The 26,407-nt window shown below is 39.6% G+C and overlaps 2 protein-coding genes across 10 annotated transcripts in view; one reads left to right on the top strand and one right to left on the bottom strand.

The window, feature by feature from the left end:
* The window catches only part of RARS2 (arginyl-tRNA synthetase 2, mitochondrial), a 34,693-nt gene extending 18,531 nt beyond the window's left edge, over positions 1–16,162 (bottom strand). Inside the window, exons 1-11 of one of the 5 annotated variants that reach the window (XM_071443347.1) lie at positions 16,038–16,162; positions 15,199–15,272; positions 14,481–14,586; positions 11,630–11,713; positions 10,224–10,321; positions 9,089–9,144; positions 7,463–7,546; positions 4,007–4,083; positions 2,425–2,580; positions 841–947; positions 135–230 (exon numbers count right to left, since the gene is read on the bottom strand). In XM_071443347.1, the coding sequence (XP_071299448.1) occupies positions 135–230; positions 841–947; positions 2,425–2,580; positions 4,007–4,083; positions 7,463–7,546; positions 9,089–9,144; positions 10,224–10,321; positions 11,630–11,713; positions 14,481–14,586; positions 15,199–15,272; positions 16,038–16,070 (971 nt within the window). In that variant the 5' untranslated portion in view covers positions 16,071–16,162. Of the gene's footprint in view, positions 1–134; positions 231–840; positions 948–2,424; positions 2,581–4,006; positions 4,084–7,462; positions 7,547–9,088; positions 9,145–10,223; positions 10,322–11,629; positions 11,714–14,480; positions 14,587–15,198; positions 15,273–15,604; positions 15,758–15,907 lie in introns of those variants that run through there. The other 4 variants (XM_071443338.1, XM_071443365.1, XM_071443375.1 and 1 more) reach the window with 4 other exon arrangements.
* Positions 16,151–26,407, top strand: part of ORC3 (origin recognition complex subunit 3) — a 35,151-nt gene continuing 24,894 nt past the window's right edge. For all 5 annotated transcript variants that reach the window (XR_011681688.1, XR_011681687.1, XM_071443315.1 and 2 more), the window contains exons 1-6: positions 16,151–16,319; positions 18,686–18,740; positions 20,484–20,581; positions 24,073–24,217; positions 25,488–25,592; positions 26,063–26,217. Coding sequence is in view for 3 of the 5 variants with exons in the window: in XM_071443315.1 (XP_071299416.1) it covers positions 16,296–16,319; positions 18,686–18,740; positions 20,484–20,581; positions 24,073–24,217; positions 25,488–25,592; positions 26,063–26,217 (582 nt within the window). In the remaining 2 variants the exon portion in view is untranslated. The remainder of the gene's footprint in view (positions 16,320–18,685; positions 18,741–20,483; positions 20,582–24,072; positions 24,218–25,487; positions 25,593–26,062; positions 26,218–26,407) is intronic.

Below are 26,407 nucleotides of genomic sequence, written 5' to 3'. Positions count from 1 at the left end.
TACATTATTAGTTTCACTTACAACCATCCTAGAAATAAAAATCTTCATAATCCATGCCATCAGTTATCAATGTGCTGATGTTCAGAAGTTCCCTGGCAGAATGACTGGCAGGGAGCACAGATGGGCTTACTTGCCTTGTTATATAAAGAGATGTCCCATCACTGCGCATGACGGTGGAAACTGTCAAGAGGTCTTTCTTCTCTGAGAGATCCACAATTCCTGTCCCTTTTCTGTAAGTCAAGGGGAAATACTGATGGCACTGCAAGCCATTACACAGGTAAATTCAGGTAAGACTGAGGTCAGAGCCAAAGCCAAGGCCTCTTGCCACAAGCCCCCTTCCCTCTAGAGTGTCTCATTCCTTTTCTTTGAATGACCATCTCCTTTAAGCCTTTTTGAAGACCGTTCCTGTACGTTTGCGGTCACCACTGCTGATGTCAGGGAGCAGCCTGCCCACATTTTGATGCATTCCATGATTACAGCTTCCATCCCAGTTCAGCCAGGCACCTCCTTCATCAAGGTAAGGATGACATCTAATTCTATTCATTAAATGGCACACAGAGCTACCAAACCAATCAACAGCCTAAAACACCATTAGGAGTTGAACACTGTCATTGTACCCAATTTGTCAAGGCCAGGCTTCTGTGCTAGTCACAGAAAAGGAAAATGTAAATTTTAGCTGTGACCGCACAATCCTGATGGTCTTCTACTAGAACAGCTACCAAAACCACGTAAAGAAAACTCTTCCCCTCAGATTATGTACAAACCTCACTCATCTTATCTTGTTTGAAGTGCAACTGAGATGTTAAATAAAGTGCACCAACAGATTGAATGAGCTCATACATTGTTTTCTGAAGGAGTCCTTTATCTTCCAACATCTTCAGAACTTCCTGGGCCTTCTCTTGGTAAAATGACTCTCCAGAATATTCATCAAAGTGCACTCCTAGACGCTGAGAAGTTACAAGAATATCAAAGAAGGGTAATATAGTTAAGATCAAGGCTAATTATGTTTCTGTAATTCAGATGATAGGTCACAGATCAGATACAGTGCAAAGATTAATGTTATTCCAGGAAATATCACTTAATTGTTAAAAGGAAAGGATGCTTGGATTTTGATTTAATCGATTTCTGCACTAGAATCAATCTCTCCCTGAGGTGAATATGATGTTCAATGTAACATTCATGAGAAATCAGGCATAAACTGGTTAGAGCAATTCATATACAATTCTGAGGCAAGTCTCTTCCTTGCTGTGCTCGAGGTGAAACCAGTGGGGTGCAGAGGAGCTACCTGGACATGAAACCAACCCTATTTTAAAAGGATGCTTAAAAGAATTTTGAAAAGTAAAAGCTGCTCACAAACACTGCTGAGCATACAGAAATTAAGTCTGAGGATACATTCAGAGGAGACAAGATGACCTTAACTATCAAACCTGGTCAGTTCATCAGTTTTTAAACTTTTTAGTTTAATTGAAATTGGGAGAGAAAGACCTAGCTGTACCAGTCATCATGTGATTAGTGATGGGTGACCTTCAAGATGCAGCTGCATATACAGCCCAGTACCTAATTACCTTCAGAGGCCAGCTTTCCACAAGAATTATCAAGTGTCTCACTTCGGAGATGTTAACTTAAGAGTCCTTTCTTGGCTCCAGTGACATGCTTCAGGGAAGAAGTTAAAGCACAGCCACATTATCTGGATTATAAACGGCTTTAAAATTTTTAAGTTTTTAGTTTTAAAATTTTTAGGTCAGTGGCACAAACATGTCCCATGAAACAGTGGACACTGGCTCCACTCATGAGATCACAGTGTAAACAGACAGCTGTGTATTAGCTCAACTCCACCTGCAGGAACTCCTGCTGCTGTAATGTCTTACACCCAATTTAATAAGCACCATTATAACATTAGATCAGAAATGTGAAAGGGTAATCTTCTAATAAAATTTATTACATGGAAACTTCTAAATTTGGTGGGTTGTTGCTGACTTCAAAGATAAAGCAAAACCAAGCAGTATTTATTCAACACTAATTTGCCTGGCTCTTTAGCACCACACTTTGAGCTTCAGGACTTCTGAGAAGGGAGAATTAGTCTAAAGGCCAATTACCTGGACTGTATTAAATGAAACATATCTAGCACGTCAGCAACTGTAGTGACAGCCTGCCTGGATGAGAAATCAGCTACTGTGCTTTTTCCCAAGCAGAATGAGACTTAGCCTGGCATACTGAGAAACAGCTTCCTCACAACATTCTAAAGTTTTAAAGTTAAGGGAAATGAACTGGTAACCTTAGAGCAATCTCTGATCCCAAGTGAGTCCACTGCTTGGCAGTCTCCTACATGAAAAGGCACTGTGCACTGTCAATGATGTCGATGAAGCAATAGAGAAAGAAATCATTTTACCAACAACACAGAAAAAGTATTTGGATGATTTGTACCTTATAAATCCGGACGTATTCCTCAATACTGAGGTCTCTAAACTGCTTCCAAATTGACAATGCCTGCTCATCATGTTCCTCCAGTTTTCTGAAGAAATCCTTAGCCAGCTTTTTTGTGTTTTCATCTTCTGCTGCTTTGTTAATCTGCACATACACCTAAAATATGACACTAAAAATGTTGAAGTAGTATAATCCTGTCCTCCAATAAAAACAGTTCTACAAGAACAATACACATTTAAAGATTACATTTTTAACATTTTAAAAGACTTGTTTAAGCAACACATTCCCCATTTAAAGAAAGAATGAATAGCCCAAAGCCCAATAGGAAAATGTGCAGCTTATCTTGAAAGAAGACTAATGCCCTAATTCCTTACTGCTGCCACTATTATCCTCTTCATAACCTTGAAACAACTGCAGCAGCAAAATTTGGAAGAACTAATTTATGCTTGGAAGGGAACCTATCATGGACTTTTAAACCACAGCCATGTCTCCAAAAGACCAGAAAATTGACATTTATGGCAACTGCACTGTCTAAAATTGAGATAGCAGTTGAAGCAGCAAAATCTTTGATAGACTCAGTATTTTACAAACTTATATTCATAGGAAATATTGATTTCACACCCCAGCAGAAAAAGCACCACTTTGAAACACATCTCAGTTTTTGATACAGCCAGGCATACAGCTGAACAAACACTTAAAATTTGGGAATAACTGAGAAACTAATTTGGTCTCAAACAACTACTGTTTCAGAATTTTTTGCATCTTGACTGAATATTGTTCTCTACACTTAAAGGCAATTTTTTAAGGTCATAAAGCCTACATGCAATAGCTGGTATTTTGAAGCTTTAGTGCAAAATTCAAGCATAAAAAATTAAAATTCTAAGAGTAGACTGAAATCATACATAAAAATGAAGTAATACACAGTGATGCACAATCTCAAAAATATGACTGCTTCTTGTTTTCTCTTTAAATCAGTCCTACAGCTCTAAAACTCCTCAGAGCTGAGAATCTATCAACTTAAATCCACAGGGCTCAGGAACGAGGGAACAAGCAAGTTCACCTGTGTCAATGAAGGTGGCAAGTTCAGAAGGAGCTACCCTGCCATAGAAACAGTTGACAGACATGCATTCAGCTGCTGAGTACCCAAGTATCCAAACACAGTTTGTTCCTTTGCCACGAGACAGATTTGCACAGAGCAGTTCTCCTGTGGCACGCTGCCTGAACAGCAGCATCAGCCACAGCTCCCATACCCAGCTCAGCTCTGAGCTAAGAAAACACCTCAGAGTGCCACACAGGAACCCTGACTAAGCCCCATTAATATGTGAGATCTTTTAGAGGATGAGGGCTTGAACATAAGCCATCCTCTCCTCAGGGTTACTGGGTCTGTGCAGGTCAGTACATAAATCCCTTATGTGTTTTCTATCTATATCACACACAAAGTACCACTTAAGAGTACCAAAAAATCAACAAAAAGTAAATGCTAACTCAGATGGTATCAGGCATGTTTGAATGGAGCAAGCCAACGAACCATAACGTGTTTAATCCTGCAAAGACAGACCTAGTTGGTCTTCTCTGAACTTACCTCAAAAAGGTGTTGCAAAGGACTAGATTTCAGTTTTTCTTTGTTGCCAAAGGATTGGAAACCAACACCCAATAAGCCTTGAATAACAATTACATATAGAGTCAGACAACAGACCAGAGTATATTGACAGGTTATTTTGGTAAGTTTAGTCTTAACACTGGAACATTTTAAAAGACTATAATGGTGTATGCTACAAAAAGAAAATCAAAAGCATAATCCTATTATTCCACTGAATAAACATCACCCCCCTACCAGAAATATAACAGCTAGAAAACAGTAAGAAATACTGTGTTAATTTCTCAATTTCTCATGAAAGGAGAATTTGTGTTTCTGGACTGGTACAATCATCTTTTACACAGCAACAAGATGTAAATAAGAAGCCATGCAGTGGAAACTGTCCAGCAACGGAATATACGCAAAAATCCTTGTTTTGTTTCCTCCCTTATTAGTTTTATCATTTTAAGTATAATAAGAACTGGGATACAACACAGAATTCCTCATACCACTCATGCAATGTTTTCAAGGGAAACTTTTGCTGCCTGCTCAGAATATGGCTTTTTGTGAGCATCCAATTAGGTTTCAGGACTTTCCAAAAGCCATCTTCAAGGGAAATAAATTAAAATCCCCATCTTTTTGTCTAAGTGAAAAGACCCCATTGACTCCTTCAGTCTGTCTCTCAGATTATCAGAGACTGACTTAAAGGCCAGCTTATCCCTCTGAGCTGACAAGGACCAGGACTGATGTAGGAATAGGTATGCAGGTATCCCTTTGCAAAACTCTGCAACTGAACAAATAGCACTGTCTCAAGAATTTCCCTCTTAGAAACACTGAATACAGAAGAACAGAAGAAGGCATGGCAGACTTAAAGAAAAACAAGTCAGGTTTTAGGAAATAAAATTAGTATTGTATTAGTAATCCTATTAAAAGGAAGTTTAGTTAAGGACAGCTTGTTCTGTGAGCAATCAGAGGTGGGTTTCCTAATGATCTCTCTTAGATATTAGTGTACCTAAACATTGCACTATTCAGTACTGACTTCACACTCCAATCTCCAGCACAACTGTCAGTCTTTATTCAACCCAAACACATCCTTCCATTTCCTGTCATTCCCACATTATCCCCAGGCCTTGTTACACTCGCCAGTTAATGCTAAGATGCAGCCCATGTTGGAACTGATTCTGACTTAGGGATGCTGACTGGTTAGCCAGCAGGTTAAACACAGAAGGTAACTTTCTCTCCCAGAGGTCAACACATTGTATTCCTGCCCTTACTGGGCTGCCAACTGTCATAATGCCAAAAGTAATTCATTCCCATGGAAATATTTTTCTTTGTCAGATATAGATAAAGTTGCCCAATGGGATCAAAATTTATTAGGAGCAGAGTGACAGGAAGACAGATGGACAGATAGTGTGACTGCATATGCTTTGTTACCTTAAGAAACCTGCCCCAAAACTGCCTAAAGGCTGAGCCTCTCTGCTGTGTTTCAGGAAAATATGTTTTCAATTCTTACATTTTAAAGCTTCTGACAATAGCTGTTGTAAAACCAGCTGACAGATCATTAATTACAGCACTGCTTCTGAGAAAGGACCATTACAGTAATACTGCTATGCTATAATTCTGTGAAGCAGGACCATTATTTGTTATAATACTGCCATATATTTGAGCTGAGCCAGACCAAATAAAGAGGGGAGGGACTACCTACTTTGAAAAAAAAATATAGTTGGAACTACTAGGTCAAAAGCATGATTCTAGGAGTTGTGTGCTGCACAAAGGGCACACATGTAAATAACAGGTAGTGTGATTGTTATACCTTCAGGAACCTTTATATTAAAATACATTAAATTCTTGATATTCAGATTTCAGAGTGCTACTTAGCATCTTCAAAGGCAGACTGAATGAGGTCAGCTGAGAAGCCTTTTATCCACACAGCATTTCACTGCTTAACTGTCATTGCCACATTTATTATACAATAGCATGGTGATAAAATTATGTCTAAGGGGCAAACGTGAATGAAATAGGATGCAAGGATGAAATTTACTCAATTTTTGGTGAACCCGTTGTTCATTTCTTATGAAACAAATCATAAGTGAAACAAAGCTCTGCTATAAGCTACAGTTTCATGCTATCAGCATGATCAGGAAAGACAACCTGCAGGGGATATAATTTAATAAAGAGTGTTTTATGTCCTGAGAATGTTACACTGCACTCTCTAAAACCCAGGAACTTAGTCTAGAATGACAACAGGTAGAACTGAATGTATTTTAGTTATCTACACTTACAAATATGAATATACAAGTGGAATGAAAGCAGGGTATTGATTTTAAATTTTTAACCTGATTCTGTTAATAAAATTGATTCCTTGATGTCCACAAAACCAGCAGTACCATTGAAACTGGAGGGGGCAGCATAAGGGCTGGAATAACCAAAAGTGACCACTGCACTTTGTGTTTGCCATTTAAACATCCATAAATGGACAGTTTCCAGAGCCTACTGCAAAAGAAGTGAGGATTTCTGGTTTTAAGAGGTGCACCAGCTTTCAGGAATGAAGAAGTGGGCATGATTGCCTTTTTTTAAATGCCTAAAAATATACCAAAACCAGCTTTTTGGAGGAAATTAGAAAAGGAGAGGAGAATATAGATCAATTTGAAATGCAAGACTAACAACATAAGTCAACGAAGTTGTGAATACTATGGATGGGTCAGTTGCCATAATACAGAGATAGCTATAGATCCAGCAGTGGGACATAAATGATCTCTGGTGTGGCAATAAAGATCAAGCCATGCATCCTCAGGCTGCACTTGAGAGGACTTGTCAGTCCCCACTGATCTGATGATTTCAGAAGAGATGGGGGTGCCTATGTGTGAGCATGCTGGACTGAGAATCTTCCAATCCCTGTTCACTTGCACATTCTCCAGCTACACACCTCTCTTCTGCTACACTTTAAGTGGAAACCGAGTATTTTGGGGAAAGTGTAGCAATGTCTTTTAAGATATAAACTCTCTGGGCCCCAATGTACCAAAATGTGGTTGTTGTGGAAATTAATTACACTCTATGAATAATGAGAAAAGGAACAACAAAAAAAAAAACCAAACAAACAAACAAAACCAAAAACCAACCAAAGCACCTCAAAACCAAGCAACCAAGAGCCAAACCCCAAACCAAAACATATAACCCCCAAAATACACATTTAGTCTGAGAGACAAGCTACTGAGGGACAGTTGGATAAAACTGGTCCTGTTATTTTTTCAGCATCAGTACAGGTCATACTGCTGATGGATCAGTCTAGATTGCTTTGTTCAGATTTTTTAAGGAAATTAACTATACATTACCCCCATGAAACAAGGTATCATTCCTTATGAGCACAGAGTGAATCCAATGGGCCTACAAAAACTGAAGCTGGAAACCTAGACCATACTATACAGTAAAAAAGAGCACAGCATAAAAAATATTGAAACATACCAAACTGCATGCCCCAGTCACCAAGGTAATTTATTCTTACTACTTCATGTCCCAGCGCTACTTTGAGATTTGCTATAAAATTCCCTGGTAATGAAACAAAAAATGCTATTATTATTCAGTTGCAGGTAATCTCTCATCCCTATGGAATAGTTTTCTGGTTTTGTAATCACCTGTATTCAAAATGAAGAGGAAAAGAAATCAGATGGAATACTCCACAGCATTTGCTAAAACACCCGACAACTGAAAGCAGCAGTAGCAGTAGTTGTAAAAAGCAAGTTCCTTTGTGAGCAGGAAAAGAAAAGCTGTGCATCTCAACAGTGCCACAAAGTGTCTCACACAGCAGGGACAGAAACATACATAGGTGAATGGATTTACATGCACATACTGCCAAGTATAAGTTCACAAATGCCACAAATAAGTGGCATTCTACATAATTCCATCACAGTCAGGCACCCTCATACCAGGTTAGGCAAGCACTCAAAATTCACAAAATGCTGTTAATTGTGATGCTAAAAAGAGAACATCAAGTCCTGAATCTCTATAGACTGCTGGAGCAGTTCTGAGCTCTGCACTTAACAGACTATGCTCCAAACTTGTCATATCATGTAAGGACACATAAGTAAGTTCCAGTGCTCATACAACAAAAACCCTTCATCTCTCCCTGAGCTTAGTTATAACCTTAGAATGACAAAGAAGAAATACCCACATCCCTTCCTCTATTTTCCTATGCTTCAAGGGTACCTTTTAATGACAATACTGTTGTAAAGAATGCAGAAAGCTCTCTCTTCTTGTATTGTTATAACACCACATTATAGCTTGCAATTACTTCCAATTCCATTCTCTGTAGTTAATTAATTGTCTTACTCTGGGACAACCATTGCTCTACAGAACTACTTCTGAAAGAGGTTTTTTTTATGTAACAAAGGATCCAGAAATGGAACATAAAAAAACCCCAAAATACATCATTTCACTCGACTATCTGTCCATGGAAGAAGCAATTACTTTACATCATTAATAAATATAAATGATTAATTAAGTCTAATTAAAAACTGATAAATTATTAGATACACAGATTTTGTAGGATCTTCTCTTACAACCTACTAGTTTTTATTGTGAGATCAGGAAATAAGGGACAAATACAGTTTTCCATATACCATTAGAGCCCTGCACAAGGAATTTATTAATTATTCTATTAGAAATTACAGCGACTATCTCAGTAATACTGGCATAAAGTTATTAGCATATAAAAGCAAGCTTTTTGCAGGACAGCCACCAAGACATAACGATCTGAACTGCTCTGCAGTCCAGTACAAATTGAGAATGTAAAATTCAAAGGACTCTCCTAACACCTCAATAAAAACTGCCTTGGGTGTCTTTGAAGACCAATTTGAAGCTACTTCATTTAATATTCACAGTCATAAAACTATATTATGTGCGACTTGATAAATCTGCCAGCAACACAGCACGCTCTTTTCTTCCCTGCATAATGAGCAGAAAGGTTTTAATTAGCAAGGGGCCCTGACAGGGCCACTCACACCCGAGCAGGGAGATGGCAGCAGTGCTCCCTGCCAAGTGAGGCAGGCAGACAAAGCAGCCCTCCCAGGAGGCAGGGAAATGCACACTCACCTACTATGGTGGAACGCAGGTGTCCTATGTGAAACTTTTTGGCAATATTAGGGGAGCTGTAACAGATTTTAACAAATAACATTTGTTCAGTGGACAAAACTGCCAGATCACCAAGTTAAAAGAATCCAACTCATCCTTCTAGAAGAGCTGAAATAAAAGCTCCATTTTCAGTTTTCCCATAAGATTCCCTGATTAGCATCTGTCCTAGACAGCAAGTTTTCCTAGCCAACCAGCTTTCCTTCCAGCATCAGTTAACACTGTTGTGATTAAACCATCCCACAAACAACTGAAAAAAATCTAACCAAAGCCCAGTCGTGCTGGTGAAAAAGAACCAAAAATATCTTCTCACTTTTTACAAGCTTTGGACATATGGATCATTCTCCCAATGTCTTTTCCAGAGATAAACCAGGACGAGAGATTTTGTGTACAAGGATCAGCAACCAAAATTACATCTTTCCAGCAATGCCTGCTCCCACAAAGAAAACAACAAAAATCCAACTCTCTACACAATGCTTTGCCCAGATAACAAAAAAGAAAGTTCAGCTATGAAAATTCAACCTCCAAATTAAAGCCAAGTTCTTACTTTCTACAACTATCAAAGCCTGCACAGGGAATATCACTCAACAAAAATATTTATACATAAAAATCTGAGTCAGCCACTTCTCATTCCATGAGTAGGTGACAGTCAACAAAATTGTACTGGAAAAAAATTTTGGGGGCAGCAATAAACAAATACCTGCCTGCTTTAACAAGTCAGGGAAGAAGGTATTGAGGTGCAAAAAGAAATTCATTACTGCCTGGAAATTCAGATTTTGTTTCTTCACAAGATAAAAAGAAGCTTTCTTAAAAACTGAATGCTACTCTGTGTTAAATGAGAACATCCTTAATGGAAGGCTGTGTAAGGCATGAACTCCTTAAATACCAAAAACATGTTCTGAGAAAAAGCCTCAAATCCCTGAATATAATTTATATTCTACTTGGTGAACATATCAGAGTGTCAAATACAGCTAAATATAATATTGGTTAATATGGTTTAACACCACAGGCATCCCACTTTACGGCAATGAATATCAAGCAGAAAATACCAATCATCAGACAAGGAACTTGTCTCAAAGGACCCCTCAGATGTGCTTACCTGAACTCAACCACTGCCTTTTGTCTGGGAACTGTAGAGAAAAGTTCACTTTTTACTCCATACTCTGAGCCATCTTTCCACACCTGCTGCAGCACAGTCTAAAGCACAATTGAAAAAAAAACAAAACAAAAAAACAACCACACAAGAGTTTCATCAACAGAAAGCATTGCCAGGAAAACTGTTTGCCAGCCACAAAGGAGACTGATCCCACATCCTTTATTCACATTAGTAATTAGATAGCTGGTTTGCCAAGCAAACAAGGTCTCATACACAGATAAAAACGCCACTAACTTTAGAAAGCTGTATCTGATCAAATAAAAAATCTAAGAGAAACTGTTGGCAAAGTTCTGGTGAAAATTAAGACTAAATTTTGTGAAAACCTTCTACTCTTTTAGTGCCAAAGAAAGCCAACTCTTCCACCCTAATGTGTCCAAATAATTCTTCTTTCTCTCTCCCACCTGAAGTCTGTAAGGCCAGTATGAATGATCTGTACTAAAACATGTCTGCTTTCAAAGTCTGGAGGCTGTGTAAAATACCTTAAAGTATTCCTCAAGACACTTTGTGTAAGTTTTGTCAGTAATGTGCTCATAGCACCAAGTCAGCCCCTACATAAACTGAAATGTGTCAGGTCACACAGGCCAGTGCACCACAGACCTAATCTATGAAGCTGTATGAACTAGACAAGCTTCCTGAAGATAACAGAAGCCTTTAACAAAGTGAAATAAAGTGGAAATCTCACTTCATTCAGTGGAAATTTTTCTCATTTTTCTCACTCAAAAAAAATCACTTCAAAGTTTTTCTGCAACAGCTGTTTTTTGAAGAAACGGCATCTGAAAATTCTGTTCTTATTATAACACCTAAGAAGGCAAGCTAGACATATACACAAAATTGACCTATAGACCTATTCTCTAATAGCCATTGGCTTGGTTACAATGTATATGTATACTACAGTCAGGATATTGAGGAATACATCTTCCCTTTGGGACTTTTTCCCCTTGATTTTTTTTCCAGCAAAGTGTGTAATAAAAGATTTGCTATCAAATACTTCTATGTCAGACAAAACCAAAAGTATTTATAAGATGAAAACTTTTGAGTTGTACACTGTAAAAACTCAAAGTAGATGTAATAAGCCTGCATTTTAAAGCAAAGAGAGAGATGAAAATGAAACATTATGATTATTAGTGAACAGTAGATGCATTGTTTCTTCACAAGAGGAAACTTTCTTGAGCCTAATTTCAAATTCTAGGCCTACGTAACAAATCAGCAACAGGAATCCTCAGGGAAAACTTGTGAAGGACAATTTTACATAGAAAATATCTTTCTAAGACAATAAATAGTAGGTATTCTATAGTTTTATACTGAGAAAAGTTATTTTTACCTTAAAGCACTTGAAAGACACTACTCACCTTTGCCAATAATTCTCTGTTTATTGTAAAATTCACTGTTCCTGGACCAGCGCTGATTGCACTCACTACTGAATCACATTGTAGCTAAGAGAATAAAATAAAACAGGTACTTGGAATGAAAACAGGTGACCTGGAAAACTGTCATTCAATCCACTGTGAATATTAATTTAATCCACTGTAAACATTAAATGTTATTTATTTGTTTGAAGCAATCATAAAGGGATCATTTCATCAATGCTGTTGGAAAAGGGACAATTGTATTATTTCCCATTCATGCTTAATAAGCTCTGAATACAACTCAGCTTGAAATGCCACACATATGTTCCACTTCAAACCCTGCCTGTGCACACTCTGTGCTTCCTTTTGATTGGGAGCAGTAGTTGAACTCTTTGTACAGACAACAGCTGAGATACATTTGACAACTTACACAGTAGCTGCCAGCACTTAACAAAAAAAAAAAGTTAAGTGACAACATTCTGTGGCACCCCATGTGACAAAATAAAGATATTAAAGGCCAATTTATGAAAAATCTCATGTACAATTCCCATAAGGCACATGTCTTGAAAATTCTGAACCTGGCATATTTGGCCAACCAACACCTAATGTCAACAGGAATTTGGGTCTCTTCACAGGCCAAGAGCTTTGGATCTCAACCTGTCAGGTCTCAGTTTCTTACTAAACTAGCTGTCTTTCACAGTCAAGAAGTTGTCTAAAAAAGGAAGAAGAGGGATGAAAAGCATATAAAAATATGTCACAATCACCTTCTCACTCGGTCAGCATTTATGAGAGAGGCAAGCTACGATCCTACTGAAGCTCATCACCATGAAGAGGAAATTGTACCCCCATGCTAGATCTCCAGCTTAGACAGTCACCTGTCCAGGAGAAATCACAGCTAGCTTTGAAATGCTTTTATTTTCACAAGCTCTGCTAACAACAAATTCCAATGCTAACTCCCAAGCTACATGAAAAAAACATTTACTGTGTTGACACTGAATTTTCCACCTTACTGTTTTACAAATGGTCCCTTCTACTTATGGGGTGGAGAGAAAATAGAAATACCCACTGGACTTCTCCACAACATTTGTTTTGATAAATGTTTTCCCCATAATCTGTCAATTGTCACATCAATAGTTTTTATCTCTCTTTAATAAGAGTGCTCATTTACCCTCTGGACAGCTTTAACCACCTCTTCTCCAAGTGCCCCGTGGTCCTTTAGTAACCAGATGTCCCTGTGCCCAAGGCTTGGACTAGGATGCCACTGTGCAGTACAGAAGCACTAAAAAACCTAACACAACGTCCCCTCCACGAAGAAGTAACAGTACTTCAAAAATGAAACAGGAACCAGCCAGCCAAATGAAATCAAAAGCCCAGGGAAACAAGACCAGTCTGACTTTCTATAAGACAATTTTCAGTACTTCAAAGCACATTGCCTCATCTATTATCTCAAGGCCCTACTATTTAAGTTAACTGGAAAAACTTCCATCTCTCTTTGTCTAACCTAAATACCTGCATTTCAAATATTGTGGCCCATTTCCTCAGAAGCACTAAGAGCATTCTGTTGAACCTTGAGGCACTCCATCAACTGTTTATGATGAGAAAAACTGCCTGCATTTTTTTTTTTTTTCTCTCTGCTAGTTTTTGATACATGGTTATATTTTGCTAGTTTAAACACTACTTACCTTCTTTGGAGATGACATGACCACTCTAAACAAAATGCATCTCATTTATTTACCACCCAACAAAAAAAAACATTCCTTAGAGATTATGGATTTTTATTTTCCTTTGCCTAGCTGGCATAGTCTGTTTAGTGTGGGGGCTTGTATTGATGGCCTGTTCTTTACTGTTGAAATTGCTCCTCCATGTAAAGCTGTAGAGGTTTGTTAATGCTTCAGGATTAACAAATGTTTCAGGATTATTTACTGAACCACCAACAATAAAGAAGGGAGGAAACCTGCAGCTTCCTAAACACTGGGAATAGCAGATGTTTTTAAAATTACACACAAGGAAAAAAAATAAAAACAACTTGTTACTGTGGTGATACAGTCATTGAAACAGATTGAGATGGAGGCCGTCAAATCCTTGGAGGCTTTTAACACCTCATTGGATTTCAAAAGTCCTCAGCAACTTCATCCAAAACACCTGCACGGGGGAGGATATGGGAAAAGATAACTTCCTGAGGTCCTTGCCAACCTGAATTATTTCATGTTTCTAGACAATCTTTCAGTTGTTTCAGAACTTTTGGTTGTATATCTGTGCATTGTCAGGTCTTCTTCCACCCGAATCAGAATATTTATCTTGCTAGAACAGGCCCAAGACATGGATAACTTCAACACCTCAGCAGTGAAGAATGGCATGAGAAATAGTTTAGCTCCTCAGCAGTATCACAACTGGTTTTATTTGTCCTTTTTTCAGTATCAAGACCCCAACTACTGCCATTTCCCAACCTAGCACACCTAAAATAACAAGAAAACTCAATTTGAAGCAGAAAAGGATTTGAAAGTTAGGCCTGTTTGCCCCAGAGGCCAACTTTATCCATTGGCTTTCCAGAGCTGGGTTTTGCAGTCTAGTTTTCCAAGCTACCACACATTGAATTTCTTCCTCAACTTCACCAGCACTGTTTACTTCAAACTGTTTGAAAACAACAATTTCACAGGACCCTTAACCAAAGCTGCTTCTCCAATCTCTGTGAAGATGCTGTGTACACTCACAGTAAGTACAGCCATCAAACTATTCTGACCCAAACAGATGCTTGCAGAAAGAATACTTTTTTAATCTGATTATGCCCCTTACACCTCTAGTCTGTAAGTTCATTATTGCATACATATCATATGTGATGAATTCATGAGCATACCCTTTCAGCAAGCTGCTGGGCTTGAAGATGCAGGTCCTGTGCTAAACAATCTCCAGAACTGTTTTCTATTACAGAAGCAATGGAGAGCTGGAAATCAGCAACCTGCCTGAAAAAAAAAACAACCAACATATGAAAATCAGAAAAAAACCTGCTGGGGACATTTGGCAGATCCAACCTGACTCTGCATATGGCCAAGTGCAATTGCCAAGCATAACCCAGCCACAAATATCTGAAGATCCAGAGTATTTAGAAAGCTGGACAAGAAGGCCAAGTATCACTTTTGCTCTAATACAATCAATAAGTAGATATGGTGAGAACACCATCAGAATAATCAAACACCATGCTCATTAAGAAGTAAAATTTACTTGCTAACATTATTGCAACTCTCGAGCAGGACACTGAAAAAAAAACCCAGATAACTTCACATTGGCTCTAAGGAGTTTCACATTCAGATCATCAGTGTTGAAGAATTTGCCATCCATGCACTGCCAGTAATTTGTACAGGCTTGTAAGCAATTATATTATATTTACTTTGAGCTTTCTTGAAAAAAATACAGGATTAAATTCAATTGAACTATCTTACACTTACTTTGGAATAAATGGTTTGGGGTTTTTGTCTGTATTTTTCCCGTAAAGCCTTGTTAAGCTTTTGCAATAATAGGCATGACATAAAATAATAAAACATGACCAACACTGTAAGAAAAATGTAAACAGCTACCGTTTTTTGGACACAGGAACTGCAGATATGGACTTTATTAAATTCTCTGGTGGCAGATCCAAAACTTTTGAAAGCTAAATTGAAAAATGAAGAAAAAAATGACTTAAGCAAAAAGACAAAGATGCAAGGAAAAATACTGCTCCCTGTTTAAATACCCACGGGGGATACACCTGTTATATCTGAAATCTAATTTCAGCCCAGGTAAAAAACAGCAAAACTACAATAAAATAGAAACCTAAAAGGTGTTAAAGCAACCTTGGAAAAAAGGCAAGTCAAAACACCACAGAAAATTTATTTTTTTCCTCACGAAGGATCCCATCGAACCTCATGGGATCATCGAACCCACGGGATCCTTAATGGACTGAAGTAATCACGGAATGACAGAATGGTTTAGATTAGCAGAGACCTTAAAGATCATCTCGTTCCAACCCCTGCCATGTGCAGGGACACCTTGCACAGCCGGCCAGGCTGCTTAGAGCCCACCGCTCCGGCCTGGAGCACTTCCAGGGATGGCGGCAATCCCTCACACCCTCACTCCATCCATCCCGATCCCTGAGGGAACCCCAGAGCGCGCCCCCAGCCCGCGCCCGCGGGTCGCGCCCACTGTGAGCCCCCGGGCAGGGGGGACCTGTGGTGAGGGCACAGAGGGGACACCTGGCTCAGGAGGCACTACCGCTCCACGCCAGCCGTGGGAAGGAGCAGTGCGTACCTGGAGGGCAATGCTCTTCCGGAAGGAACCTGCTGCCATGGCCACACCGCCCGGCGGAAGCTCCACGGCCGACCCTTATCCCCCCCCGCCCCGCTCCTTTCCGCCCGCCCAGGGGCGGGCTGGGCCGTACCATTCTCAGGCTACAGGGGGAGGAGGAGGCCATTGATTGCGCTGGGGGTGGAGGAATCGCGCGGCGCAGCGCAGAGGGGGCTGTACCACTGCTCAGGGAAAGGGCAGCGGCGCGGGGACGCGCAGGGAGGGGGCGGTGCGTCGGGAGTGCGCGTGCGCGGGAACTCCTCCTCCTCCTCCTCCTCCTCCTCCTCCTCCTCCTCCTCCTCCTCCTCTTGCTGCTCCTGGTGCTCTCCGGTACCGGCGGGCGCGGGGCGACATGAGCACGTGCTCCGTCTCCAAGGTGAGGAGCGGAGAGAGCGGGGGGGCTCCCCAGGGAGCAGCGCGGTCGGTGGGAGCTGGACCCGCGGCACCGGGCTCCGCCGCCTCCTGCGCCTGCTCCTCTTCCCGCCTCCTCCCGCCGCTACCCTTCCCGCCTCCCTGGTGGTGCCCAGGCTCCCGGTTGCCCTGTTCCGCTGCCCAGCCCTTCCCAAAGCCTTGCTGCCTCTTCATCCCTGCCCGGCCTCGCCTTGCCCAAGGCGCTGCTTGTCCTCACTGCAGTCAGTCCCACAGGATCACGGCGTTTCCTGGGCTGGAAGGGGGCCACAAGGACCATGGAGTCCAGCGCTTATCCCTGCACAGGGCAGTCCTAGAGTAACACCGTGAGTGCTGAGTGACCCCGCAGTGTCACCTGCCTTCCTTCCACAACAAAACCCGTTCTTAATTCCAGTAAATCTCACCCAGAACAGAGCCTGGGCTATGTGGCTGAAGGTTTTGTCACTTCCAGGTGAAGTCTGGTGGCTTTGCTTGCTGCCATCTTCATTGCTTCTCTGCCCCAAAACTAATTCAGCGAAGAAATAGAAGTGCTGTCCCCCACATGTAGTGTTAAATATTTGTTATTCCCTTAATATTTCCGAATTGAAAGCTTTTATGTGGGCTGTGTTCAGAGCGGGCAGTAGGGATAGTGCTTGCATCGTAATGTTGGATTGAAACACAGCTTATTTCATCTCTTGTTTGGTCATACAGTGAACAACAGCAGTGGTTCACAGCGTGTTTTATCAGCACAGGAAGACTCCTGCCCCTCCCATGTTTTTCACTGGGTTGTGATATGCAGCTGCATCCTTTGGTGTGGAAGGCACCGTGCAGGTGATTGCTTCCAGAAGTGAAGTGCTTCCAAACAAACTTAGGAGTTAATCTGAAACAGCTGGATTTCACTTTTGACAGTGGCTGTTGCCTGATAGTTTGGCAGTGAATCATGTCCTTCACCTTGCCTCCCACATCTTATATGTAATACTTCTTTGCAGTTTTACGTTCTAGTTTTATTCTATTTTATTCTCAGCCACATTTAGTGGTGTGGAAAAGCCAATGCTTGCAAAGCATTCAGCAGCATTTGTGTTTGGTTTGATTAAGCATCCACTCTTCTTTTTTGTATATGATTTATACTTCCTGTGGCCAATTCCATTTGTGCATGCAGCAGCACAAATAAATCCGTGGGACACCTTTTTGCTGTGGAATTGTTCCAGAGTGTTTAGCACTTGTAGAATAACCACAACTTTTCTCCAGCTGTTTTTAAATGGTCCTTAACACACATGGTAAAATGGGATGTGTCTGAAGGCATCTCCAGTTCATGAGGCTGTTTTTCAGAGAGGGTCAATATAAATATTGGTGTTTTACTCCAGTTTCTTGCTTGTGGAAGAAAGGAAATAACATGTCTGAAGTCACTCAACAGACTGGTGACTGTGATCAAAATTGAACATACCTCTGGTGTTTGATTTCCACTACATCATTCTTACTTTAGTGTCTGAACTATGCTAGCTTGAGTTCAGCAGTCCCTGTATAAGCATCTCCATTGAATCAATCTGTTTATTTCCAGCACTTAGGTGTTTCCTTCCCCTTGCTGTAGCATAGGAACCTCACAAGAGAGTTGGGCAGTGCAGTAACTCTTCAAAAGAGATGAACTTCTGTAGAGAGGCTGGGGGAAGAAATTTCAGATTTTCTAGAAGAAAATGAAAAAAATCTTAAAGAACTCAAAGCTTAATGCTTGAGTGATGAAATAGGTCTAACTGGGAGATTACTTCTCTCTACAGGAATTTGTTGGAACAGAGGGTTTTATATGAACCTTTTCCCAACCATTTGTCATTCTGCTTCTAACCACCTACTTTTTGAGTTGGGATGCAGTTCACTGTGGCTTGGGCATGTCATTTCCTTTTGTAAGTGACTTAATAATGCTCATTGCATTATTCTGGATTGAGTTTTCCATTAATCTCTGCCTCTTACCTTTTGTTTTGTATTTAACTGAAACTGTACTGAGAAAACCGTACTGATGTGTCCCCAGGGAATAATTTCCTTTTAATTCTAAACCTGTTGGAGGTTTTGAGACATTTAAAGAATCTGCTGCTGGCCCAGTTGATGGTTGAATTGCAAAACATACTGGAAAGATGAAAAAATTCCTAACAAGTGTGCTGGGTTACTGCTTCCACTAGTGTTCCAGCTTGAAGCACAAATACAAAGGGGCAACGTGTAACTTGATACTCTTAAGAGGCTGGCAATTCAGTGCAAATTATTGTTTTAATGGAGCACTGAAATAAAAGAACAATGAAGTGGCCTCTGGAGCCAGTCAGATTGATGCTTGTATTGAAATCTGTTTGGGTTTTTTTTGCTGTTCTCTAGGGCTGCTTTGTTTTTAAACCAAGTACCAAGAAGAGAAGATTGTCTGATAAAACAGGTTAGTACATTTTCATTTATGTTTCTGTTTTTGAGAAGGGTTAATCCTGAAAGCTTTATCATATCTGATTGAGTTCATATCATGAGTTCTGTGATAGTTGTGTGAGGTTTTCTCTTACTGTTTGATTGCTGAAAACTCATTCCTTTGGAGGAATGCAAGCAAATTATTGGCTAGAGTAAATACTGGGTTTTTCTCATCTCCAGCAATCAAGATTGTATAGCCATCTTTGTCTTTTCACTTTTTTTTACAAGATGACTCCTCACCATGCTACCATAAGTATTTTGCTAACAGACAATTCACCTGAAGATCTGAATGAGCCATTTTTAAGCTCTGGGAGTCAGACATTATATCCCATCCTTAAAGCTCACATTTTGTATTTTATATACAAAATACATTAGGTATTTTGCCTAAGTTTCTTTTGGAAAAGAAGGAAGAAAAGCCACTTGTGGCTTCTGTCCACTAGTATTTGCTGTGGATAGTAAATATTTGCTATACATTTTCTCTAGATGTGTATGCATGTCTGTTTTCATTTGAGGACTGACTCTTCTTGGAACCAGAAATAATGTATCTTAAATAATTGCAATTTGAGACTCAGTTGGGAAACTTACTGTTTTTATTCCCAAGTTAAACTACTTTTATCATCATTAGAGCTGTCAAATGGGTTGACAATTTATATGAAAAAGATGGAGAGGAAAGTAGTGAGGTCACATTTTCGTCATTGCAGCAACCAAGGCCTATGCACTTAGACCACATTGAAATTTTACCCCTTACTGGATATTATGGTTTTGTTTTTGTGAGATTAGACATGCTTGGATAAACTACTAAGCATATTGTTCTAGTTAGCAAATGCTTTGAGGTGGAAAAATAAATTTGACTGGAGTAGCCCTAAAAGAGAGAGGCAGAGGACACAGTTTCACAGCAGTTGGTTAGAGTGGTGTTCTAAAATATGTACTTGGATGTGCATCTGTCCAGTCTGTAAGCCCAGTCTTGTCCAATGGGAAGTTTTAGTTGTGGAACTCTTCTGCATCAATAGTTGATAATACTGTCACAGCCCACAAAAGGCCTTTTGAGGACATCTGTGCCTATAGTTTGAGTTTTGGTAGTGAAAAAAGGATATTATGCCTTGGTATGTTATTATATGTTACCAGATAATGTGGTGGCTGGATTTTCTTCAACTAAAAGTTTTAAGATCTGTGTAATCAGAGTTGGTTATGTATTCTAAGTGATTTTTCTTGGGGGGTACAAGTGAGGTGATAGAGGAGACAATGAAAATGGAGGTGGAGGGATGTCTCTTATTTGTTATTTACAGACCTGGTTTGGGTGGGTTTAGTGCTGTAGGAGATTATGCTCATCAGCTGGCTCTTTTCTAGAGATCAAGCCACAGCTGGTGCTCCATTGAATGGCAGCCAAGTGGACCCACAAAGCTTTGTGAGACAAGAGCAAGATGATGATGATGTTTGTTTTACTTTATTGTTATAGGCTGTTTGCTCTGATTTAGTCTTTAGCTTATCTAGGACTTGAGATAGAAACCTCTTCTTTACCTTTTGCCTGCATACTTGGGTAATAGATTCTGCTTGTTCCCTTGCTTATTCTACCAAATACCAGCAATTAATTAATTGCTTAAGAGAAAAGTCATCTCCCTGAAATATATATGTACAATTGGGCCCTTTTTTTTATTCTCAGGAAAAAAAGTTTTGTTTTCATGAGTTTATTTGTGCTTTCATTTGCTTTCTGTGTTTCCAGCTCATGATTTCAGATGCACAAGCAATGATTCAGAGGACACTGAGCTACGGTTTGTCACCTGTCAGTCTTTATGGAACCAGATCAAATCTGAAACAGAAGTGAGTCTTGTGCCTCACACCAAAGTGGTGCTTTGCATTTGTAACAGTGCTGCTTGCTTCTTTGTTTCTGGGGATCTTTTTGACATGCTTAAAAATGTATGGCAGTTAGTTGAAGCAATGGGATGGCCAGAAATATTGACTGTCCAGAATATAAAGTAGTAATAATAGATGCATCAAGTATACATTACTTGTAACCACAGAACTGTACACTTTTGCAGCTTCAAGCTGCTGCTTCTAAGCTTCTCTTCCTACTAATTGTCTTCTTTATTAACTCCTGGCATACTGCTGTTTTAGTTCAGTTAATGCTTGCCAGCCCTCTGAGGATTTTGGGCTGGTCTTGACCTCAGTGTTCCAGAATTCATACACAGCAGCCCAGGATTCACAATGGATTTATGTGAACACAGCTGCATGGATGTCAAATATGGAGTGACACTGCTGCAAATATGGCCTGTTGAATTAGTATGGACGTGTGAATGGAGTCAGAGTTAATTTCAAGCTGAACTGTGGCCTCCTGACTGTTGTGTGTTACATGGCATGCTGTTGTTGTGTCCCTACAGCCAGCTGGCTTGCATTATAGTATGAATAATTGCTTCCATACAGCAGATTTCCTTCCCTCCTCTATTCAGTGTCATGGATTCTAGGCAAGTATTCCATATTCCTCTGCTTGCCCTTGGGCTCTATAGACATTAAGGAGAATGATTTTTCCAAAGTTTGTTTTTGAATGTGCAGTAGAAGCCAGATGCATGTAGCATAAAATCTGGACCCTTGGGCTAAGCTCATAAATTCCTCTAATTTTGTTCCTACCCTTGTTTTCTCTGAGGCTGATAGGAGTTTTCCAGATACTTTCTTCTGGTCTTACTCCTCCTGATGGAAGACAATTCCTCCCATTCTGACATATTGATATGAGTATTTTTTTAGAGTTTGAATTGCCCAAGGGCAGATTAACTGAAGTTATTTCTGCTTCTACAGAGACTTTTTTTCTGCCTCTGGTGTATCAGTGATATCTTTCCTACTGAGTTTTGAATCATCCTTTTATTCTGTTGTTGGCAAACATGGAGCTGATGGTTGTTCTTACATCTAAAAGAGTGTGGTAATTTAGGTTGCAAGGGGCCTTAGAAAGTCTCTAGTGTGAACTCCTCAGAGCAGCATCATCTCTGAGATCAGACCAGGTAGGTGAGGTCTTTAGCTAGTCAGGATTTCATTTCTTAGGTGTTTTCAAACACTAGTGTAGCAAACCTGACCCGTGGCAGAGTAGGTGGGAAGCATGTGGCTTGCTGGTTTGGGCTTTTATTCTAGGGGTTCTGGTAGCATGCTAAGGGAGCCTAGCAGGACATTCTCCAAAGGTTTTGCCAGGGCACTGCTGCCTGGTGATTTTTTGACAGGCCTTGTGCTTGTGTTTTCCTGGTTCTCTGCCTGAGGTGTTCAGAGAGGATTTGCCCTCCAAGGCGCTTTGTTGTAGAGCACTCTTGGCCTTTGTATGTCCATCGTAAACTGTGCTGTGGTTGTGACAGCACCATCTGTCATCTGGTGATGACATCCTTTCATGCTTCTCACAACTAAAAAGCTGGCAGAAGTGTGGCAGGAGCTACCCTTGGTTTTTGGAAGGTGAATTTTAGACTTTTTTTAGTTTCAGTATCACAGTGTATCCCAGTTTTGACTTCTGGTGTCAGAAGTGGCCTTGGAAATGTTCTTATGATAAATCTCCTCAAGGGCTTACAGAAACATTCTTCTGCTGTGAGACGAGAATTTGTTCTGCCAGGATCTGGGCTAGAAACAAAAAAGCAAAGTGCAGGGCTAAAATACAATAATTTTTGCTCTAATATAAAGATAATGGTTTTCGGACCACATAGCAAATAGTCTTGGTGAAACCTGGTGTCATGGCAGTAACTGAACTTCCAGTTCCCATGACTTTTCCAGAGTGAGAATGCCATGGAAGTAAGTGACTTGGTCACTTGAGATGCAGAGCAGCCTGGTGAACTTTCTGGAACATTATTAAAACAATGCTAGTAACAAAGTTGTTTTGCCAAGAAAAGACTCTGATGTATTTTAGAAAACTAGGTAAATGTGTAATGCTGTGGCAGACTGAATTCCATTGGCACAAGTGCACAATGTAAGAAATAATATATACTGTAATCATGCAGAATAAAAATTGAGGTTTTTGTTAGGTCAGCTTAGCAAAAACAATAGTGATCACAGGAAGTATAGGGTTTGATGGAATCTGAAACAGAAGCTCAGAAAGATTGTTAAAGAATCTGTGGTAATACAGGAATTGTTACAATGGTGTTATAATGCTGGTGATGTAAATTCTTCCCAAAATGTCATGTTGCAATTTGTTCTGAGTTGCATAGGATTTATCAGGTGGGAGTTCAGAGCTGCACAATCAATATCAGAAAGGCCAGGAGAATATTCTTCAATAAGTGGAGGATGAAAAGACAAAAATTACTTTGTGTACAGTTTTATCAGTTGTTTAGGAGACCAACAGAAGCCCATCTGTATTATGGAAATGGAGTTCAGGCTATTGAGCAGGCATCATGTGCTACCTCCTGGAGATGTGACCGTCACTCTTTGATAGTGACCTCTTTAATGCTGCCAGAGACAGCCTTTGCCACTTTGCTTAAAATCAGGTTCACAGCTGTGTGTGTTAATTTTTCTTGCTAATAAATCTTGATGATGATTTTGTTTGGAGCAAGGGTTTAATCTTGTTTCTGACATGCGTGTTCTAGAGTATATATTGATATCCTGAACTTCAGAGTACAGGAGGGTTTTTTGTCTGTTCTAGCATAAGGCATATCTTGGTTGAGGGACAGATTTTCAAAGGCACATAGATAAAAAAAGAAACACAAAATACTACTGACATATATTTGCTTTTAAAAGTTTTATCTCCCCCCCTGCTTTCTGTCACCTTGTTGTGTGTTCCTGCTTATGCAGATTGTTGTGTGAAAATAGTCCTGAATGTCAAAAGGCAGTGTAGCAAACATTGGAGTCACATGGTTTAGTATTTTTCCTATAAAACATACTTAATTATTTCTTTTAATACTGTTTTTACTTCTTTCATCCCAAACTAGATTCAGAAGAGCAGAATATTTGCTCTCATTTAGATCTCTCAGAAAAATGTGTTTTCTAAGGTGAGCAGGAAGAATAGGAATTTCCATTACCATTGTTCCAGAAACTAATTATATTGGGTTTTTCTGCCTGCATCACTGAGGCTTTGTCAGTATGTTGGTTTTTTTCTCCTTCTTTAAAGCCTGTGCTGTGACAACACACACACACTTGCTTTTCAAATTATTCTTGAGGCACTTGACCAGAAGTTCCAAGATGGGAAATGGCTGTTTGCCACACAATTAATAAGTTAGTGTGGTTTATAGACCATAGGAGAATTTTAAACCCTGGGGTTTTAAGAATTAAAGATTATGCAGGAAAGGAGTAGAAAAAGGACAATGCAGTGGTGTTTTTACATTTTATAGATCAATTCTCTCTGTGTATGTTTGCAGAAAATACAGGAAAACTTGAATAAGCAGTTGCTTGATAATCTGGTGCGTTTTTTGAGCCGGTCTCATTCTGACTTTCAAGAGAAGAAAACAGAATGGACTTGCAGGATGAAGTTCAGAGAAATCCCTACTGCAGCTCTTGTCTTAGGTAATTTTTTTAAGATATTTTTTGTAATGTACATCTGATTAAATGTCACAGACACATCAAAGAAACTTACTGAATCCCAGCAATTACTGTGAGCAATATCAGCCTCAAACATGTCAACAGAAGAGCTTGGGTGGGGAGAAGGAAGTCAGATAAAACCTCCTTCCCCTTTTGTTTATGTTGTTTAATAGTCCAGTAGGTCAACAACTCCCCTACAGGTCTCTCTTAAGCAGCTGGGAGCGATTTGAGGTTTTTTGTTGGAGGCACTGGAGATAACTTTGATTAGGTCCCTGTTTCTGCCACCAGCATGCTTGGTGGTTTCTACTACTTAACCATAGGAATTGTATAACTTCTGATAAGTGTTCTTGCAGTGCAAATTTACATGAAGGAAAGTAATGTCTTTGTCTTGGGAAAAGAGCACAGGGGGGAAAAAAATAGCTGGAGATGAAGTTATTGAAGTTCTGAAGTATTTTTTTTTTCTTCCATTCTCCTTTTTTTTGGAGGTTTGTACCTATAAATCCTAAACCTGATTCAAGGCATGTTGATTACATTTTCAGTGGATTATTTTAGGGAAATTAAAATCAGGCTTGTGCTTCAAACTGACCATGTAGGCACTAACAAAGATTGGATGGTAGTCAACTTTTGTAGGCAATAGAAAGTGAAAAACTACTGCTTCAAATATTTCTGTGGACAAAGTTCTGAATTGCCTCCTTGAGGGGCTTGTTCTTTTTTTTTTTCTGTCGATTAAGGATATTTACAAAGGCAGTAAATACTAGGTAGTTCATAGTGAATTCAGACTGAGTTTCACAGCAAATTACAGTAATTTTCCTCTTTACATGAGCCATGAGAGGATCCAGGTATGGATGCAGTATTCTTCTAGAGGAGGTGAATTTAGCTTCTTGTCTGCAGGCCTTACATGGCTGTGGGTGGCTTCTGAGGGATGTTAGAAAACCAGTCCTTATTGCAAATTTGCACCCTTGGAAAACTTTCTTTTAAAAACCCCACCAAGCTATATGATGAAGGGTATTCACAGTGACTCCTTGTTACGCTTAATCAGGGACTGTCAACATGTATGTCTGATCTTGTGCTAATTTTTCATCTTTCCTCACAGCTGATATGATACTTTTCATTCTTTCCTTAAATATTTGAGGTATCTTCTGGTTTTTGTCTACTGTTCGGTTTATTGTCCAATCATTGTGCTCACAAGTCATGAGAAAAAATTACTTAAAATTTTAGATTTTAAAATTTTTGTCCTTTTTTTTTTTTTTTCTAGGTGTGAATGTTACAGATCATGACTTGACTTTCAGAGGTCTCTCAGATGTTCTTCAGGATAACATTACTCCTTATGTAGCCTTGCTGGAAGCCAAAGATTGCCCAGGTAAATACTGCAATAGTGTAGCTGCTTCTTTTGAATATGGTATCAAATCAAGTAGGAACTCTAGCTTTTGCCCCTAAATGCAAGAGTAATGGACAGAGGGGTCCTGAAGACTTTCCAAAGATTTGCTCAAACCTATGTAAGCAGAGCAGTAATGCCTACTGTATTTTGAGAGGTATCCAGTTCAGTTTAAAACACTGAAGATTGCAAAGCTCCTTAGCTGTAGCATAGCAGTTAAGAAGATGGAAGACCAACATCTTAACCTCAGTTGTTGCCATCTAGGCAACTTGCATGAACAGCATGCATATCATTAATGCTTTCAGGAGCATGAGATGTGCATTCTGGAGAGAGAAGGAGAGTAATTAGAAATGTGGGAAATGATAACTTTGGGGTCATTTCTTATAGCATGAGACAGAGAAGTGTTGCCAGATAACCAAATGTCTTTACCACGTTTCTCAAAATGTTTTGTGAAGGCATAAAAAATCTGATGCAGAAGCTGATGGGACAGCTGATGAAGTGTGATATAGATGTGGACTCACTGGAAGATGAGGACTGTGTGCAGGTTTCACAGAATAGAATACGTTGTTCAATGCCTTCTCTCATCAGCTGGTATGACAGTGTAACAAAGGTATGTTGTTGGCCTTTTTTATCCCCAGTTTATCAAAATGTCTGACCTTCAAAACAAATTTAATAACCCAGCTTTGTGTTTAAAACAGAAATTTAATAATTCAGCTCTCTGTGAGAAAATGCCGAAGGTTAATTTTTTAAAAATAACGTGATATTGAGGTGATTTGAATATAATATGTGACACATAGAAA

This window comes from Agelaius tricolor, unplaced genomic scaffold, assembly GCF_023055355.1.
Source record: "Agelaius tricolor isolate 1412-34295 unplaced genomic scaffold, bAgeTri1.0.p SCAF_1, whole genome shotgun sequence".
Taxonomy (NCBI): domain Eukaryota; kingdom Metazoa; phylum Chordata; class Aves; order Passeriformes; family Icteridae; genus Agelaius; species Agelaius tricolor.
This window is presented reverse-complemented; position numbering and strand designations above follow the sequence as displayed.